The sequence below is a fragment of the Lontra canadensis genome, unplaced genomic scaffold, assembly GCF_010015895.1.
Source record: "Lontra canadensis isolate GAN:19392208 unplaced genomic scaffold, GSC_riverotter_1.0 scaffold87, whole genome shotgun sequence".
Taxonomy (NCBI): Eukaryota; Metazoa; Chordata; class Mammalia; order Carnivora; family Mustelidae; genus Lontra; species Lontra canadensis.
In genome coordinates, this window is record NW_022631081.1 from 2,486,963 (window position 1) to 2,506,063 (window position 19,101).

The 19,101-nt window shown below is 59.8% G+C and overlaps 1 protein-coding gene across 5 annotated transcripts in view; it reads right to left on the reverse strand.

The window, feature by feature from the left end:
• Nucleotides 1-383: 383 nt before the first annotated feature.
• TTC28 (tetratricopeptide repeat domain 28) overlaps nucleotides 384-19,101 on the reverse strand; it is a 621,084-nt gene continuing 602,366 nt past the window's right edge. For 4 of the 5 annotated variants that reach the window (XM_032883285.1, XM_032883287.1, XM_032883288.1 and 1 more), the window contains 9 exons: nucleotides 17,956-18,135; nucleotides 15,355-16,075; nucleotides 13,071-13,195; nucleotides 10,626-10,857; nucleotides 10,023-10,099; nucleotides 8,440-8,463; nucleotides 7,569-7,698; nucleotides 4,429-4,536; nucleotides 384-3,175 (listed from right to left, as the gene is read on the reverse strand). In XM_032883285.1, coding sequence (XP_032739176.1) covers nucleotides 1,551-3,175; nucleotides 4,429-4,536; nucleotides 7,569-7,698; nucleotides 8,440-8,463; nucleotides 10,023-10,099; nucleotides 10,626-10,857; nucleotides 13,071-13,195; nucleotides 15,355-16,075; nucleotides 17,956-18,135 — 3,222 coding nt within the window. In that variant the 3' untranslated portion in view covers nucleotides 384-1,550. The remainder of the gene's footprint in view (nucleotides 3,176-4,428; nucleotides 4,537-7,568; nucleotides 7,699-8,439; nucleotides 8,464-10,022; nucleotides 10,100-10,625; nucleotides 10,858-13,070; nucleotides 13,196-15,354; nucleotides 16,076-17,955; nucleotides 18,136-19,101) is intronic. The other variant, XM_032883286.1, reaches the window with a different exon arrangement.

The following is a 19,101-nucleotide window of genomic DNA, read 5'->3' on the forward strand; positions in this document are numbered from 1 at the left end:
CCTACCCAAGGTTAAAATCTCTCCTTGGAGGTCTCCTGCCAGGCCTTGCCTGTCTACTCCATGTGGTGTGGGACACCGCCTCGTGGGGAGAGTGGTCAGGTTTTCGTTTCAGAATTATGTAAAAAGAGTTTAAATTCTCCCACTAAAATTAGTACTAATAGGACTTTTAGCATTTCATTTCTTTATAAGTTAATGCTCACTGGCCCCCCCACCCAGACTACCGCTCGTCTCAGCCGGCTTCAACTTCCCTGTACTGTCACAGCCGGAGGACCGTCCGCCCGTTTGTCCAGGACACATGTTTCCTTGCTCAGCCGTAACTCGGACGGCATCCCCCTCCTCCCGTAAGAGCCCCCTGCTTCCAGGCCGTGGACGTGAACGTGAACGTACTGTGGGAAGGGAGGGGGCTGGTCCCGGCTAAGGGGAGGGTGCCCGGCTGCTAGCAGATGTGGGGTGCCGGAGCATGGGAGCTGGGGCAGACTTAGAGGAGAGAGGTGTTCGAGGCCTAGAGTTGGGAGAAGAGAATAAAATGAAGCAGCTGCTGAGGGATGGGAGCTGGAAGTTCCATTCTGGTTAAGTCGAGTTAGCTGTGGAAGTTTTGGGGTTTTTTTTTGTTTTGTGTTTTTTTATGTTTACTAGGAAACTGACTATTTCAACCTTTCCCCCCCAAACTTGACAGTTACTTATTGATGACTATTCAAAATTGGACATTTTAAAAAATTTGAGCTTTTAAAAATAATAGCTATAAATGCAAAGTACTATTGATAATAAAACCGAGTTGTTTATCCACGTACAAAAAAGGTCAATAATGTTTTAAAAGCACAAAGTTGCATTTTAAATCGCAATTGCATAGTTCTAAAATGCCTGGAGAAAAGTTACATAAAATTTTTAAGAAAATTCAAGTTTGGCTGACAGTGGGGCCCCATGGACGTCTCAGAGCTCGCCGGAGCAGAGCCGGGCTGAGGAAGGAAGCGCTGCGGAAACGTGAGTTATTGCATTGCTACTGTGATGGGGCCCGGATCAGGGGATGCTACAGTTTCATGACACATCATTGGCATTTTAAAAACCACTGTTTTTGGCTAATATCACACTTTCATGTAGAATTCGACTTAGATTTTATATATCCCACCCCCAACGAGCACCTGAAAGCCTTAAGAAAAAAAGCTCTATTTGTATTTCTGTGTATAAAAGGTACTGCGTATCTACCTCTTAGCAAAATATGTGCTCCCTTTCCTCTCCCCACCCCAGAACCATGACCGTTTGCGTACAAAAATCCTGTTGAAGAATCACATCAAAGATGAGAAGCAGGGAGTTCAAGGTAAACATCGGGTGAAGTGGGTAGGAAACTGCCTGGGCCTCCCGTGCCAACCCCACAGGAGACCCGGCTCCCGGTGAGCGGGGCCCAGAGTCGCCCGCGGCCCTGCGCGTGGGGCCCGCACCCCGAGGGCGCGCCCAGCGTGAGGTGGCGGCGGTTGCGTGGGGTGACCGCGCTCACCCGAGGGGGAGGGCCCCCGCAGCTGCTGCACCCTGAGTCCGCGGGTACAGAAGAAGCTTCAGCATTTGGAGGAAGGAAAGAATCTTCCCGGGGACAGAAACTTGTAGCCGTTTCCAGAAGGCAGTCTGAGCGGGCGGGCGGGCGCCGGGGGCCCGGCGGGCGGGGGCAGCGCGCCCAGCGCCGCGGTCTCCGTGCGCCAGTGGCCGTTCGGAGGGGCCTTCTGGGGCGCTTCTCCGGGCGGCTGCAGGGACAGCTCCTTCAGCTCCAGCTTGTCCACGCCTTCCTCCTCCTTCTTGTGCCGCGGGGACAGGTTGAGCAGGCTGAGCACGTCCCTCTTGGAAGTCATCGTGCCGGGGGCGCCCCGGAATAGTTTCACGGGTCCCGTGGGATGCTGGGGCGCGCTCTGCCAGAACATCTTGAGATTGTGGACGGCCTGCACCTTCTCGTCGATGGCCGCCATCTTCAGCCTGTCCACGTCGGGGGCGTCGGCGGGGCTGGAGCGCGCCGAGCCGGCCGAGGAGTAGGAGAGCGCTGGGGACGGCGCGCTCCCGGCCGGAGACTGGTGGCCCGAGCTCGGGGACGCGTTCCGGGGGGACTTGGAGATGTGGGCGCTGTACGGAGAGCTGGGGTACTTCAGTTTGAAGAGCGGCTGGTCGGGGAGAGAAGTCTGGGAGTCGGAGCCGGGCGACGGGCGGCCGCTGTGCTGGCTCAGGCCGCCCTTGACGGACGCCTCGGAGGCCGTGGGGCTGCTGTATCCTGAACTCACCTTGGGGAGGGACGAGCTCCTGGCGGGGGGCTTTGGTTTCACGGGGACCGGCGACGGCTGGCTCTTGGGGTGGGAGAGGGCCGGCCTGCTGAACGCGCTGGTTTCCGACGCTCGGAAGACAGCCGCGCCGTTGGGCGCCGCGAGGCCCTCCTCGGGGCTGCTGCTCTTGCTGGCCTGGCCGCCGCCCCTCTGCAGACGCTCCACCGCGATGAGATGACTCTGTGTCTCCTCTAGAATTTTCTGCGCCAACTCCTGCGGATCAAGCTTTGGGTTGCTTTCTTCTTGGGATTTCACGGTGCTGTCCGTTTCTGTGCTAGACTGGTCGGATTCTCCCGTGTCGGAACTGGCCAGCTTTCCCACCTTTTGGAAGGGGGAGTTTGGGCTGGGAATCAGAGTCATTTTAACTGGAGAATTGGGTGTGCTGACGCTCCCCTTGGAGCTTACGGAAACTTTCACGCCTCCGGCTGGCCCCACGTGGCACTGTTTGTGATCTGGTGAGAAGCGCGTCTTTCTGGTTTCCTGGTAGGCCGCCAAGGGCTCCGTGCTGATGATGGAAAAGCCCTCGTATTCTTCTTCTTCTTTGCTGCCGGCAGGGCGGGTCTGGGGGGACAGCTGGCCCCGTGGCAGGGTGCATCGCTGTGGGTAGGCGTTCTTGGAGCGGTCGTAGTCCTGCCGGCCGCGGGGACCCCCCGCTTCCGACCCAGCCTCGGGCTTGGAGACGAAGCTCATGGAGGAGGCGATGGAGCTCAGACTGTACACAGAGATGGCGTCGGAGGCGATGCTGTCCGCGCCGGTGGGGGAGAAGGGGGGATGCTGGTAGCTCAAGGGCAGGGCGTTGGAGACTGACTGGGCCGAGGCCAGAGACTCCAGGGAGGACGAGCTATCAAGGCTGAGGCGCTTGGGCAGCTCAGTAGAATCTAAGACAAAACACAGGTGCCCAGAGGGCAGTTAGAACTCCCTGTGGTTTACTCTCAAAATCGCAAGCATCCTCACGTGCAGAGAAGCTCGCAGGGAACCGTGCGGGTGCTGCTCTCGCGCGATCAGAATTTATGTCCTGCTCCCGAAGCACACGGTCCCGTTGCAGACAGTAAACTTAACTCTGAGCCAAGAACACTCGGAGAGCGCCAGGCCCAGCCGGCCCCAGCCCCCTTCCGTACCGCCTCCACCATGCTCCCATCTCCCAGGACCCCACGTCGGCCTGGGCCTCTGGGGTCAGGCGGGCAGTCTGTGGGGACCCCCATCCTAAACCCTAAACCACCCTCCATGCTTCAGCAGCTCCTCAGGGGCATTTACGTTCACTGTCCGCATGGCCTTTCCTCCCACCTTCTCTTAAACACTCCACTCGAGTCTGTGTCCTCCCCAGTTCTCGTAAAGGTCACCAGGGGCGTCTGTGCTGCCAAACCCAGCGTTCACTGCTCAGTTGTGCAGTCGGTCCCCACTGCCCTCGCTGACCACTCCTTTCCGGGCCCCCCATCCCTGGGACCTGTGAGGCCCACTGCATACCCCACGCCGCCCTCCCCTGCGGGGCCTGCAGGCCCTTCTCTGCCCCCGAGCTGGCCTCTCCCTGAACTTGGGCCTCAGGTACCCAGCTGTCAGGGCGGCTTGTCTAATGGAGATTTCAAAATGGAACATGTTCAAGAGGGAACTCAAACCCCCCTCCTCCTGCCACTTTCAAGGTCTCAGCAAAAGGCAGTCCCATTCTGGCCTTTGTTCCCAAAAACAAGGTATCACCTTTGACCCCACCCCCCAACTTTATGTCTGACCGACATCCTTCAGCTGATCCGTTAGTTCTGCCTTTGAACCGCGGCCACGGGTCTGTCTCCACGTGGCAGCCGGCTCGGCCCTCCGAGAAGTGCAATGAGGTGGCCGTGTCCCCTGCGCCCTGAAAACTACCTGTGGCCTAAGCCCCGGGGCACCGCTCCTCCCTCATTCGCACCCCGCTGCCCCCCCTGCCCCCCCCCCGCCCCCCGCGCGCATCTTCACAGGCCTTGGCAGCTCCCGACTCTATACCGCACGTGTTGGCTAAGCTCGTGAGAGCGGGGCTTTGCTCACTGCTCCTCCCTGTCCTGACCACATCCACACAAAGGACTTCTCCGCTTTTCTCCCCCTTCCCCAAATGCAGCCAGGCTGGTCCCCGGGGCGCGTGGCGGGGCGCGGGGAGGCCACTTACCGAAGAGCGCGAGCAGGGACTGCAGGGCAAAGTGCATGGTTCGCCGATTGGCTTGTTTCCCGGTTTTCAGGATGACTTCCTCCTGACCCACTTCACAGAGATCGAACCCTAGAGGAACGAAGACCATGAGTCTCTGCTTCCGTGTCCCCGAGAGGAGGAGAGCCACAGCCCCATGTCCCCGGAATCCCCGCAGGCCCCTCGGCCAGCGCCCGGCCTGGGCTGCCCTGGGCCTGGGAGCTGCGCACACCCTCGCCCCGATACCCGCGAGGCCCGGCTCCCTCCTGCCCCTTCCCGGAGCAGCCGCTGCTCTCCGGCCCTGAGCTCCGTTCTCCGCAGCGCCGGTCCCAGCTCGTAGGGCTGGGGAGTATGAGCTGCTCTCTCCGTCCTTTCCCAGAACAGTCCACTGGAAGAAGACTTTAAGGAGGACCACACTGGGCCACTCCACTCCGCACAGCGGCCGATATGTAAAGGTGCTGCCTGGGAAGGTGGGCGCTTCTCAAGGACCCAGACCTGTGCGTGTGCCACCGAGGGCTTTGAAACCAGCCGGCTCTGACAAGGGAGAATCCGCCCTGCGGGGACCGCACCCCGTTCTGCTAAAGCCCAGGGGGCCGCCCTGACACTAACAGTTCCCCTGAGACTCTGCGCGGGCACAGCAGAGGGTAGGAGCCTCCGGGCAGGAGGCCGGCTCCCCAGCTGCCGCGGCACTGAGACTTCGGAGACCCCGCAGGCGCGGGCCCCAGCTCCCTGGGAAGAGCACAGGCGGAAGAAGCCCAGCACAGACGCCAGGGCCAAGGGCTCTGTCCGCAGACCAATGTACGGCTGGGGCGGGGCGGGGCGGGGGAGCCCTCAGCCCTGCACATGTGGCTCCGCCCACTCGGCGGGTCACTGAGCTCGGCCGGAACCGTGGAAGCGCTTGGTGCTGACTGCCGGGGGACAGGGCCCCCTCCCTCCTATGGTGTGCGCTCCGGTGACCGGGTCTGTGACACACAAGGCCGCCGTGTTCTGCATGCTGTGCGGTTCCTGACACAGTAGTCCCCAACGGAGAAATGGGTCTTTTTAGTCCCAGGCCGGGATTCCGAGATCAGCCTGACACTGTCGTTCCTCTGAGTTTGTTCACTCGATGACCTACTTCAGCCTTCTGGTTGCTGTGGGGTATTTTCCCCTCAAACAGAATCACTCCCTGAACCAACAGGAAGGTCTCGGAGAATCCAGCATTTAAATACAAATGACTAATTAATATAAAGGTTTTAGTTAGAGATCTCTCCTTTACCGGGATGACGGACTTCGTTACTGCTCCAGCAGCACGGAGGTAATAACCGCCGGCCCTGGGCCGGGTGCGCTGGTGCCGACTGAGGGCTGGAAAGAGGAGCCTCAGAGCGTGCGGGAGTGAGGGAGCCCCTTCTCCGAATGCTGGGCCTGCAGAGACTTTTCCTCCCCCGGGTCTCAGGCCACGGATTCAAGGATAACTATGTGCGCACTGACTCATCCCTTGAGTATCGGTGGTTTGGAAAACCCAGAGAAGTAGAGGCCATCGATGAAAATAACCCACTGTCCCAACACCAAGAAGAGCCAGTGACACACCTGGAAATACTCAGTTTGCAGGCAAGGGGGCCTGCCTCTGTCACCCCCACACCGAGGGGAGGGGGGGGCCCTGCCCGGGGAAGACCGCTTTTCCTTTAATAAAAAAGCCCTCGGCTCCGTCTTCCCTCACCTGTGCTCTGTGTCACTGTCCCAACGCCAGGCCTACAGCCCGTCCTGGAAGGGATGAGATCCCTGCCGGGCGTGGACCTGGCCTTTCTCGCTCTTGGTCCAGTTGCTACTGTCCACCTTTATCTAGATATAAATGTACTATGTGCATGGCAAGAAGACTGCATTAAGCCCGCAGAAAGCAGCACACAGCACAGATCCCAAAGGGTGGGAGAACATCTACTTAGAGGGATTCAGAGTGACTGTGGGGGCTGGGGGTTCCCCCATCAAAGGCAACTGAAGCCAGCCCTAAGCGGACTTGGGCTGGGAAAAGGCTCTGCAAAATGGGTTAAAAGAAAGGCCTAATGCTGTGAAATCCAGATTTCATGAGAAGAAAAACTGCTTGTGAGGGACTGGCTGGCCTGCCATGTAAGATGGTGGCTGGTCCCCGTCACTATGGATTTAGGCTGTGTCATCCTCCAAAGAGTCCTCACTCCCTGAGGTTAAGAACCAAAGGTCACGGCCCACAGGATTTGCCCCGCCTCTGCCTCATCTGTCCCCGCCGTGCCCTGCACCAGCATGTGGGCCTGACACTTGTGCTCACCACTGGCTCTTCCCTCGTCCTGGAGTTTCCTCCTGATGACCCCCTCACGCTCTCCAGGTCTGCCCCGGCTCCCTGCCTTCCGCCCCGCCTGCAATCACGGGGACGCCGGTGCTCCTGTCTGGGACGCTGCCCCGGCACCTGAGGGGCTCCCTCCGCTTGGATTAAGTGTTTGCTAGGTCTGCTCCTCTTCCCCACTAGAATGAAAACTCTGAGGGCTTGTCCCCCGTCCTGGCACACTACCCGACACATCCCAGGTGCTCAGAGGAAAGCTTGGGAAGTGACTGGAAGTGACCCGGGAATCTCACCAGCACTTAAGTGGGACGGGAGAGCAGCTCACAGCCTCTTGTGTGGTATTTTATCAAAAATGCATCTATTAAAGCAGCAGTTTTGGCAGGAGCTGCCTCAGCCGTGTTACATTGTCCAAAAAGGAAAAGTAAGTGTCGCAGATGAACACGGATCCTGGTGCTGGTGGTTCTAGGTCCCTGGCATCAAATCCGACCTGGTTTCAATGGCACAGTAGAGACCGACCTTGAAACCGTTATTTTATGACTTTGTTTTCTTTAGCTTTTAATCATGGCTTGACTCCCAACGGTGCTGACGTCTAGCAGCTTTCTATCAAGGCGAGGACAAGAGCGCTGAAACCAAAATGTCGGGCGCTGGGACAAGGCAGGAGGGCGTTTGCCAAGTGTGCTCAAGGGCTGGGATCGCCGAGGCCGCCGTCTGTGGGGTGGCATATGCGTAAGAAAACACCGAGGCCCCGAGACTCTGCCAGCTTCACCCCACAGAAAGGCGGAGAGATGGCGATTTCAAAAGGGAACTGCAGGAGGCAGGGTAGGACGCTCTGGCCTACCTAGAGCCGCCAGGAACTCGTGGCAGCCGGGGAGGCGCCACAGCTGCACGCTGATGGAGACCTGGATGGGGGCCGAGGCGAAGTCCTGCTCCTTCTCGCCGGCCTGCAGCTGAACCAGCACCTGGTGGAGCTGAGCGAGGAGACGAGTGTGAGCGCGCCGCCTTCCCAGCGCCGCCTTCCCTCCGGCCCGCCTAGGATGTGTCCCCGCGTTACTCCTGTGTCACCTGCTACCATCCTCCCTGGTGACCTTAATGTGCATCGCATTGCAAATTCCTGTTAAACGGTGCCTCAGGCCTGCTGTCCTGTCTCCTCTCTGGAGGCTGGGGATGAGGGGGTGTCACAGGGCGGGGGTGGCCTCGCCTCTTCCCTGGCGCACCCGGGAGGCAGGGCTCAGGGACCAGAGGAGGGGTGGGGTGTAGGACCGGTCGTCTCCATCTCTTTTTCTCTATTTAAGCTCCCCTGATGCTCTTGAGTTACATGGCGAAGAAGAGCCCAGCATCCCGTCCCAGAGCCGCAGCGCTCAGGGAGGAGCCCGCACACCCCCTTCGAGGGCCTGGGGCACTCCGGGACCCCCGGTCTACTCTGGGGCCCTGTGTGGTGGCTTCACAGTGTCACTCGCTCAAAGTCGCTTCTGCCCCTGCTGTTCTGGTGGAACGTGAGAGGTCCAATTGAGAACACGAGAAGGGTGCAGCAGGAAAGGGGGAGCCAGAGCAGAGGAAGGGGTCACCGCGGCCCGGAGCATGTGGGGCACGTGCACACAGCTCTGAGTGACAGCACATGCGCCCGGGCTCAGAGCAGGTGCAGGGGACGCAGGGGCTGGGCAGGTTGAGGGGCTCACCTGACAACAGTTGCTACTTAAAGTCGTACTCACCATTCCCACCATATTTTTAACAGCCTTCGGCCAGCAGATTATAAGAAGAGAAAGAGAGAGAGAAGAGAGTTTAGACTCAAGCACAGGTTGTTATGCCACGAGCTGATCACTGCTTTAGGAAGCGCCACAGCAGGTCCGCGGTGGCTCCGACCGGGAGGGGAGAGGAGCAAGAGTCAGCAGGGACACACAGGAGAACAAACAGCCACACCAGGCCAGACGCGGGCAGGGGCAGCCAGGCCCTCCCTTCCTTGCCAGGAGAGGAGCAGGGCAGGCAGGGCTCGAGTGGGGAGGGGACACAGAGGGCATGGAGAGGCCGCTCTAGACGCCAAGGGCCATGGTTCCGGAGTGACTCGAGAAATAGCCCACCACAGGCCGGCCCCTGGGGGAAGCCAGACATCTGCCCGCGACCCGCTGGAAGAGTCGGCAGAAAGTCCCCGTGATGCCACCAAACGCAAGAAGTTAAGCAGCTGGCTTTCTGGACTCCGCCTTGCCCTGCAAAGGTAACTCTAACATCCTCTGTCGCCAGAGCCCAGGCTTCCAGCCCTCTTGGGCTCAGGATGTCTTGATATGCCATGTTCTAGAAGTGCCTTCCTGATTCTCTTCAACAAGGAGATGGAACACGCTCATTGCCAAATGAGCAGGAACTCAAGAAGGGGCATGTCATTGGGCTGGGCTCCAAATCCGGGCTGGAAACCACCCTGGGTAGGTGGGAGGCTCCAGGCACCACTCTTGGATTTTCAGAGGCTAATCCCAGACAGAGCAGCTTTGTTCCATTTACAATAAAATCTGATCAATAATAATGAGGTATGTCATTTTTTTTCAAGTTCTTACACTATGAGACGACCAGAGAGAATTGCTCCGTGACCTTCAGGGCTGCTATTCCAGCCAGAAACCCTCCCCCACACAGCAGTCACCCCCGGGTTCACTGTGTCCCTCCTTCCCCTTGTTTCAGACCCTCACTGGCTGGTAGGAAGATCGGGAGCTCCGAGGCCAAGCTGGGAAAGGCCTACGTGAGGCTGAGAGTTCGAATCCTCCTGATTCCTGAATAAGACCTCCATTCCCCTGAAAGAAAGTCCATGTGTAGAACCTGCTAAGCGGTAGCTTGCGTTAGAGCTGACCTTGTGTTCACTGCTGTGCCTCCCTCGGTGGCTACTCAGTTTCAGGTGGGGTTCATCCCCTGATCTGGGCATAAGCATCAGGGACCCTGCAGGGGATCTGGTAGGTTGGCCCCACACCTGCCGGCTGAGGGAGTGTAGCTGTGACACTTGTCAGTCAGCAGAAAAAGTGGGCGGGGGACGACGAGGTGCAGGCAGCCGCAGAATATAGAGTTCAGGAAATGCCCCGACACTGCAAGTGACAGGGGCCTCAGGAGGCCCTACTGCTCTCCGAACCCAGTGCCCTGAACCCAGTGTCCCCTGGACGTGTGTGTGCCTGTGGGGGTTCTTTCGCCCCCAGCCCTCGTCTTTCCCATCTAGTCACAGGGGTTGAAAAAGGCAACCAGACCATGGCAATTACAGATTCCTGTGTAGGCCCAGCTCACCCTGGCACCCGGGCCCGGGCTCAGCCGCGCCGGCCCAACTCACCCGGCTGACGAGCTGCTCGCCCGTCTCCGAGGCGGTGATGAGCTTGCAGAGGGCTTGGAGTGCAGGGTTGGGCAGACCTAAACCAAGAAGAAGGCGCTGTCACCCAAAGGGGCACCTGCACCCACAGCCCTGCTGCCTCCCCAAGCAAAGAGCCTGAGACACTCCACATCGGGGGCATTTCCAGAAGCTGGGGACAGCCAGGCGAATGGAGAATGAAGAATGGAGAATGAAGACAAGGGTCCCAGAGAAAGGCCCGTCCTTGAGGTGTGTGGTCACATCCCAGGACCCCTGCCCGGAGCGAGGCCCAGAAAGCAGCCGGCAGCACCCGCAGCCTGCCTGAGCCCAGATTCGCCCCCCCCGCCCCCCGGCTCTGGCACACCCGGAGCTGCCAATGAGACACCAAGGCAGCTGCTGTGTGCCCAGAGCGCGTCCGTGCCAGCCCCGGAGGAGGCAGAGTGGGGCCCGCGCCCTGCTTCCCGGATCGCCTCCAGGTCAGGAGAGCTCTGTGTCTGCCACTCCTTGCTCCTTTCCCACTGTGAGATCTGGCCTCCCCGCCACCAACCACCATGCCCATGCGGCAGCCCGGCCCCGCCCGGCGCTCACCCAGCAGGGACTGGATGGTGCTGCTGCACTGCTGGAGCCGGTCACCGGGGTCGGAGGTTGGGAAGAAGACGGCTGCCGGCAGGCCGCTGGCCGGGGGGTCCAGCCGGAAGCCCACGGCAGTGAGCAGGGCCTGCCAGCCGGGGATGCCGCCCACTTTGTTCTCCACGCTCTGCTGGGACGTGTACATGGCGTTGCGCTGCCCGTTCTGAATGCGCTGCAGGGACTTCTCCACCTGCAGGGGAAGGGGCGGTGGAGCGCCACTGCGGTCACCGGCGTCTCTGCCGGCGGTTCCGCAGACAGGCAACACCTCGGGTGTGAAGCCGGGGCTGCCTCCTGCCACCCGGGCGCCCCGGCCTCAGGACCACGGCCCAGTAGCAACGGCCCAGCTTGTGAGGGAGGGGGCGAAGGGAAAGGCTGTCCCTGTCCCAGCGCCAGCGAGTCTGGGAGACTCAGAGGAGTTCTGTCCCTTTCCTGGCCCACTCCTCCCGCCCCAGGCTCTCCTCCTCAGACACTAAAACCCACTCTCAGGCCAGGGCCTGCCCCAAACCATGGGATGGTTCCCCATCACTAGGATTAACTCCAGGCCCTCCAGAAGCCCTTCACAGCCCGCAGCCCTCCCATACACCAAGCAGTACCCGTCCCAGGGCTGTGGCTGGCCATGCCCTTCTTCCCCGGGCCTCTGACGCACGCTCCGTCCCACAGCAGTGGCCTCTGGAACGTAGGCCTCCCCCTCCACCTCAGGTACCTCTCCCACCTGCCAGGGCCTAAACCCATGCCTGGCACCTGCGGGCTGAATTTGTCCAAGAAACTGGTAAGTCCGCTCCCCCCAGCGAGCCCACTCCGGCAGCCTCGGGCCTTCCCCATTTCTCTCTCCAGGAGAAATCTCAGGTTGACCTGTGAGACTGCGCGCCCTGGGGGACATCTCTCATCACTAGAGAGGCAGAAGAGTCTTCCAAGGTGTCACCTGAGACTTTTCTTACAGTATAACCCTGGGATGCAGGGGGCTGACCTCCCGGCAGGAGAAAACGAGTGGTCCTGGGCAGGACGACCAGCCAGGGGGCTTGCCATCGGGGCTGCAGCTCCTCCGAGACACACTGCCCAGGGTCAAGGGGTCCCACAGTTAGTCAGAAGGAGGTAAAGGCAAGGTAAAGCCCAGGGCCCCTGTACTTGCCCCGAGAAATGAAGCCAAGAAAGAAGTGACAACCTTTAAATGTGCCTGAGGGGCTCGAGAGGCCTGGCTCTTGCCCTGCGGCCTGCTCTTTTCTAAGAAAAGCAGCCTGGGAGCTCCAGCCAGGAAGGAGGGAACTCTGGGTTGACAGGGACCAGAACAGGTCCGAATACTGAGCAGCTGAATTGCTCTATGCAGTTTCCAGACACAGGTTAAAATCAGTTAAGAGAGTCTCCACAGATTCTCAAAGTGCGTGAGCACAGCTACCCCAGAGCACGTGGCAGGGGCCACATCAGGTGTGGCCTGAGAGCTGCCCGGGCTTCTCAGGTGACATCATTCCTGCCCAGTCACATGCTGATTTCAGGCAGACCCCAAGCCTAAGAGATGGACAGGACGTACCTACCACCTGGAGCGCATGGAGCCCCAGGCCCAGGGAGCAGGAAGTTTGCCCCGCTGCAGGGACGTGCCCCCTGGAACCCAGCGCCCAAACTGAACTGCCCAGCCGGAGCCTCCAGCCCGCGCCCCAGGGCCTGTGCAGGACTCTTCCCCACGTCCTTCCTCTTGAGCTCTGACACAGCCATGCGCGTGCCCCTCTGTGCCTCCAGGGGGCAGCGGTTTGCCTCAGCTCTGGAAGGAGTCGGGGTGCGGCATGGGCTGTCCAGCCACACCCCGCGGACCCCCAGCTGGGGCTGGGAGGGTCTGTCTTGCAGAACCCCACCGAGACTAATAACTCTCAGGTGTCAGAGGCTGCCTTCCCGGTTAGCAAAGTAGAAGGGCGGAACACGTTTTCTTTCGCTGCCTCTGGGCTGGATTTGTAACTTCGGACGTGTGTACCCTCACCCCCGGCCCCACCAAGCTTGGGACTGGCCACATACTGGGTTAACTTCGGATTCTTCCTCCAACCCAAAGTTAGGAGAAGGCCAGAGCCATTTGCCTTTAAAATATCCTTTCCCAGCCTCTAGAACCCTCCCGTGTGCCAGCTACTTGCCTGTTCTCTAAGTCTCACTATAGCCTGGAAAAATGAGAAGTTTTATCCTTGCTTCCAGAGGAGCAAACTGAAGCTCAGAGAGCCAGGAGACTTGCCCAAAGCTTCATGGCCCAGAAACAGTGGCAGCGTGGGCCCCAGGACCTTGGCAAGGAGGCCACATCCATCCCCGTGACACATGTGCCCGCCACTCAACAGGCCGGCTCCACCTGTGGGTCCCCTCTGCCTGCTCGTGTCCCCTGGGGATATGGACAGGCCACAGCTCCCCTCCTTGTGCTGTGGACAGGCTTACCAGGTGCAGCAACACTCGCAGGGCGTCGCGGGCACGCTCCGGATGCTGGAGGATCTCTGTGAGGGCTTGGCCGATGAGCGACGAGGGACTGTTCAGCTTCACGTCACTCCCAATGAGCATGAACCCTGCGAGAACACAGAAGGGCATCTCGGAGCCTGCCCTCCGCTCGAGGGAGCAGCTCTGGCTGGCCCCCTCACTCCCTGGGGCCTCACAGCCACCCTGCCCCCAAGGGGGCCTGTGCAGCAAAGCTGCTCCACGGAAAGGACCGCGGGAGGGCTCTCTCACCGGGGCCGCCCGTGCGCTTCTGTCCCCTCCTCTTTAAGAATCAGTGCTTTTCAGGGCTCATGAGTGGTTTTGCAGGAAAGTTCCTCAGGAAAAGTGCCTCTGCGCTCTGCTGCACAGTGGGGGAGGAAGCAAGTGGCCGGGTGGTCCCCGGGTGAGGGGGCTGAGGGATTCCCGGGGCGCTCCCCAGGCTTGGCCACCATCCCAAGGAATGACCTGCCCTGTTTCCCCTGAGATGTGTCTCGGTCCGTCTGGAACCTGCCTGGGGACAGCACCATGGGATGCAGGCAGGACGACGACCTGCACGTCTACGCAGATCCTGTCCCGCTCCCAGATGCAGGGTCAGGGGGGCAGGCACATGGAGCAGTCTCCTCAAGCCACCAAGCCACCTAGAACCACCCTGCCCCTAAATAATGGAGGAAGGGGTTTCCCAAGAGCAGGAGTGCGCCACAGCTGTTTTTAAGGTGAGCAGCGCAGCAGGACTTAAACACCATCTTCCCGCACTAAGCCGCGACTTGTATGCTGTCTGTCACTCAGACAAGGACAAACACACCTCATCCCTGAACATGTTGAGAAGACAGGGCAGGGGCCCCGCAGAGAGGGGCCAGTGTCCCTTGGGGAGGAAGGATCAAGCTCAGAGGCCAGGCTCCCCCCAGGCCAGCACTAGGGCCTTGGGGCGCACCGGGAACAGACAGTGCTGGGGCCACGATCACTGAGCCTCCGCCCCCACTTCCGAATCCTGTGTCTTGTCTCGTGGCAGCGGGAGCAGTTCAGTGATGGGGCAACAGGGCTGGGCCACAGGCCTCCACGCCCGCCCGCCCTACCCTCCCTTCGCAGCCATGTGCCGCCCCCCCAGCCAGATTCTGTTGTTTTGCTCAAACATGTGTCTGGCAAACACCACAGCTGTGCTGTGTTTGTGAAGCAAACACGTTTCCATGGCCCAACGGGGCGAAATGGTGCCGGCACAGTGCACCTGCCCACCGGGTTCATTTTGAGAGGAAGGGGAAGGTGGAAGCCATTTTGTCCCCAGTTTTTAAATGATATGTGGCTCATAACAAAATATAAATGTTTTGAATATAGTGCTTTGGGCATTCCTCCGTTGCTGGAGGTTCAAGAGACTGTGTTTGTGGGTCAGTCCCATGGCCACAGCATTGGTGGGATTTCACCTCTGCTCTGGAGCGTCCTGGGGAGGGACAGGAGCCAGTCCTGAGGGACAGCATGGACAGAAGGAGCGTGGGCTGTGTCAACAGGGCCCCGGCTGGAGTCTGGGTTGGCGGCCTGGTGGGACGGCTTCCGCCATGGGAAGCTCCACAGGTCACGCCTTGCTCCACCTCCCATGACCAGACGTCACAGAGAACATTCTCTCTTCACCTCCCTTCAGAAAGGGTAAGTAACTGGTCTCAGGTCACAGAGCCTGGACATGGAACTAGGTCAAACCCGTGTTCCAATGACCAAACCTGGGGACTTTCTACCACATGGCTCTTTGCCACCTTCCTGGGACTTCACAGGAGGGCACCATAAAATGCATCAACCAGCACACCCTTGTCCCCGAAGTCTATGCTCACACCCCGATGGCAGGCTGTTCTGTTCCCTAGTCAAAAAAAAAGATGACTTTAGGGGCGCCTGGGTGGCGTAGTCAGTTGAGCGTCCAACTCTTGATTTCAGCTCAGCTCATGATCTCAGGGTCCTGAGATCGAGCCCTGTGTCAGGCTCCGCATTCAGTGGGGAATCTGAGATTCTTTCTCCCTCTGCCCCTCCCCCTGCTCATATTCTTTCTCTCTCAAATAAATAAAATCTTAAAAAAAAAAAAAAGGACTAATACCTCAGTGACAAATGACTGGTTTGGCAGAAGGTGAGAGTCTCAGCAAACAAGGCCCTCTGCCGGCACCGCCCCACACCGCCTCTCCCCAGTGCCCCGTCCTCCCCTCCCCCACCTGGGAGGCTGTGAGTACCCAGCCCTGGGCACCCCTGACAGGCACCAGCCAGCGGTCCGTGCTCCTACCTGCCCAGTTGGAGGGGTGTGAGAAGGCCTTGCTGCTCTGCACCACCTTCATGGCCTCCCCCAGGGCGGCGCTGGCTTTCAGGCCATTGAGCAGGGATGAGTAGAAGGCATGGAGAAACATCTTGGAAGCCGCCACGGGCACAGGCCACAGAGACACAAGAACACACTGTGCGCCGGCAGCCAGGAAGGCCCGTGTCAGTGCGATGACCCCGTCAGCCGTGACCTTGCTGTTGGACTCCTGTGAGGAGCCGAGGACCACCAGCTTCACGGGAAGCCGCAGGTCCAGGACGTCGGCGGCCGTGAGCAGCAGCTCCTGCAGGGGCGGGCAGTCCGAGATGCTCTCCCCGTCGCTGGCGTCGTCCTGCACCCGCAGGGACTCGGGGATCGTGTAGGGGTGGCCAAAGGAGCTCTTGCTGCCGCCAGGGTTACCGTCGGCGCTGGGAGTGAGGACCAAGGCCGACAGTTTCCACGAGATGTGGGTGGCAAAGTGGACACACTCGGCCTGGGTCAGGGCACTCATGACCCGTTCTTTGGTGGCCACGTTGCCCACCAGAGGCTGACAGCCCAGCAGCTCTGACACCATGTAAGCCTCCTCCTCGGCCGATGGCATGGGCCCCCACAGCCACCTGTCCATCACCGCCGACGGCAGCTTGGGGTTGCCGACAACAGCCGCCATGGACGTGGAGCTGGAGTACATGGGCGGGTTCTTCCTCAGGTGAGACTAGGAGGGGAAGACAGAGAAGCAGACCAGCCCGCCCGTCAGACAGGGGCCGGGCTAGCCGGCCGAGCCGCAGGCTTCCCGTGAGCACCGGGCTCCATCCCCTCGGAGCTACACCTGTGCTCCCAATAACCTCGTTCACTCCAACCCTCAACACCGTTGGCGCCCGGGTGCTCATCCTACTGAGAATCACAGCTGCACTGCCGAGCTCTGGAAAATCAGGACTGGATCTCAGGAAGGGCCCCTCCCATCTGTCAAGTCCTGAGGGGCGCTGCTGCCGGAGGCGAGGGTGGAGGGTGTCGGCCTGCCCCACGCGCCTCACTCCCACAGACCTCCCTCTGGACACCAAAACGGGGGAGACCTACTGCTGATGAGCCAGGGCTCTGAAGGCTGACAAAAAGCAAGTCAGTCTCAGTGGAGACAGGGCTAACCTCCGCCCTGTACAGCCACCATGTGCTGAAAAGATTATACTTGTCATCTCCTTATGTGCTGCCAAAGAAAGAAAACATTGAATTATAAAATCTGCATAGAGGAGTCCAGGAAAGTTCTGATTTTCCCCCAACGAGGTCTTTTGATGCTTCTTGGGAAATATTAAGGATCAAATTATTTCAAAATAACCTGATGGCTCCATAGTGGTGATGCCTCAACTGCGGGTAGGAGAAGCGCCGGCTGGGCGTCTGTCAAGAGACGGGGCTCTTCCACTCCCTGGCCAGCCTGGCAAACAGCCAGCTTACTGTTGTCACCATGAAGCGCCCGAAACACGGGCCATCTCTGACCTCCTGGGTGCTTCTGGCAGCAGGTGCAACAAGCGGCGCTCTGAGCCAGACAGCGTCCGACGAGGCCATTCAGTGAGCCACTGACACGCCAAAAACTCGAGAAAAGCCTTTCTTTCACTTTGAACTGGTTCTGTCCCATGAGAAAGTTACTGTTCAGTTACAGAAAACAGATCTAAGATTTCCAAACCCCCGTGAGACAGATGCGGACCGGGTTTGAGCCATGTCAATGATCATGGTCAACAGAAGCCACCGCAGGTCCCATGGGGACCGCCCAGGGCCCAGGGTTTGCGTTCCTGAATGAGCCACTTTCTCCCACTGGGAGGAGCTCTGTCTGACCCAGCTCTCCTCGTGGTCTGCTGGTCTCTGAGGGCAGGTTCAAGTTCGAAGACGGAGCAGGACGGCCGAGGCAGCTACAAGTGCATGCCCGGCAGATCGGGGTCCATGAGGGTCTGAAGGAGTTTGGAGAAGGTTGGAAGGCTCTCTGATTGAGTGGGCACGCCAAGGGGGGTCATGGGGTGAGACCTCTGATTCTATGGACGGCCCACTGTCGCCCTCCTGATTTTCACAGACATTTCTGCTCACACTGACGCTTTTGCTGAATGAGACCCAAAAATCTGTCCCCTGAAAGCCCCCTCATCTGTGTTCAGTTCCTTCGTTGGCCCGTGGGACCCTTTTCTCATGTGTCTGCCATCCTTGCCTGCGGCCCCTCTGCTGGGCACAGCCGGCGCCCAGTCAGTGGACAGCGCGAGGGCGGTGGGCACCGGGGGAAAGCAGCTTCCTCAGAGACCCGGACTGGCCTGGAGCCTGACCCAGTCCCCTGAGGAGCTCACAGTCCTGATGTCACGGCAAAGACATTTTGAGAGAAAGGACAGAGACTGTGGCTTTCGGAGATAGCAGAGATGAGTCTGGAGGCCAGGGGGCTCTCCTCCCACCTTCAGACAGACAGACAGACAGACAGATCTACTCCAAAGACAGCCTCCCTGGCCGCAAACTGCAGAGGGAACCTTGGGAAGAGACCACATGCTGGCCCCCTGCAGCCCAGTCTGGCCGGGAAGGCCGTCTTCCAGAACCCCACAGCTAGGCACCCGCCACCAGCACGAGGCTTACCTTGGACTGTGGGCTGAGGGAGCGGATGGAGGGGACGGCGATGAGGGCGAAGCGCTCGTACAGGTACTCGTTGGAGGAGCTTCCCTTCAGGAGGGCGAAGGGGATGAGGTAGAGCTCCCCCTCCAGAACCAGGACCAGCTGCCGGTGCCGGCCCACGGGGCCGCTGGAGTGCATCAGGCCCTGCGGGGGGCACGGGGCGCCTGAGTCGGGGCCCAGCAGGCGATGGCCTGCCCGCATGGGGCCTACTGGGCCACAAACCACATGCGCCCGAGAAGCACCTGGCAGGCCCACAGCGCCCACGCGGGGAGGGTGGGTGGTGGCTTGGGGCGCTGCCCAGGGGAGCATCACCGAGTGGGGGCTTCCTCCCGTCTCACGGACCTTGCAGTAAAGGAGGTTGGGGGCCAGTCTAAGTCTGCAGGGCAAGGGGAGAGACCGGGTCACCTGTCAAGGACAGGGATGTCCCACAAAGACAAGGACTGGCCCCAGCAGGTCTAGAGGAGGCAAGGAGTTGTCCCAGAAAGAGCCCTGTGTGTCATGGTGACTCCCAGAGGGCCAGGCCAGGGGATGCTACATTGGTCCAGAAACCCTAAGAGCAATGTAGGTGTGACTCTTCTCACGAGAGGCAGTGACACTGTGACCCCCAGACTGGGCTCAGGCCGAACAGGAAAGATCAAGCAGATGTTGCTGCTGCATGAGGAGATGCCGCCCAGAGCCTGCTGTGGAGCACGGGCCCAGCTCTGGCTCCGGGCTCCTGTCCCCCCAGCCCCTGCTGGCTGACTGGGCGCAGTGCCCACCAGGGCGCCACTGTGCTCCGCGGGAGTGAGGATGCATGCCTGATCCGCCTGACTGCTGCCCCGGGTGCTGGGCTGAGGCTGGCACATGGCACTCTGCTAACCCAAAGTGACACGTGCCTGGCGGGCCCCGTCAGTCTCTACAACCCCCCTGTGGCTTTTTCTTAAAAAAAAAAAAAAATTGTAGATGCATCTAAAGAAAGCAGAAATAAAAACAGGCCAATTTGCTGGTTGTTTGCTTTAAGAGCTATCTACCGAGAAGGGGTAAAAGAATCATTGTACGACCCAGGAAGGAGGAAGTGGGGTATGGCACACTGCTTGCTGTGGACCGAAGCCCTCCCCGTCCCCGGCCCTG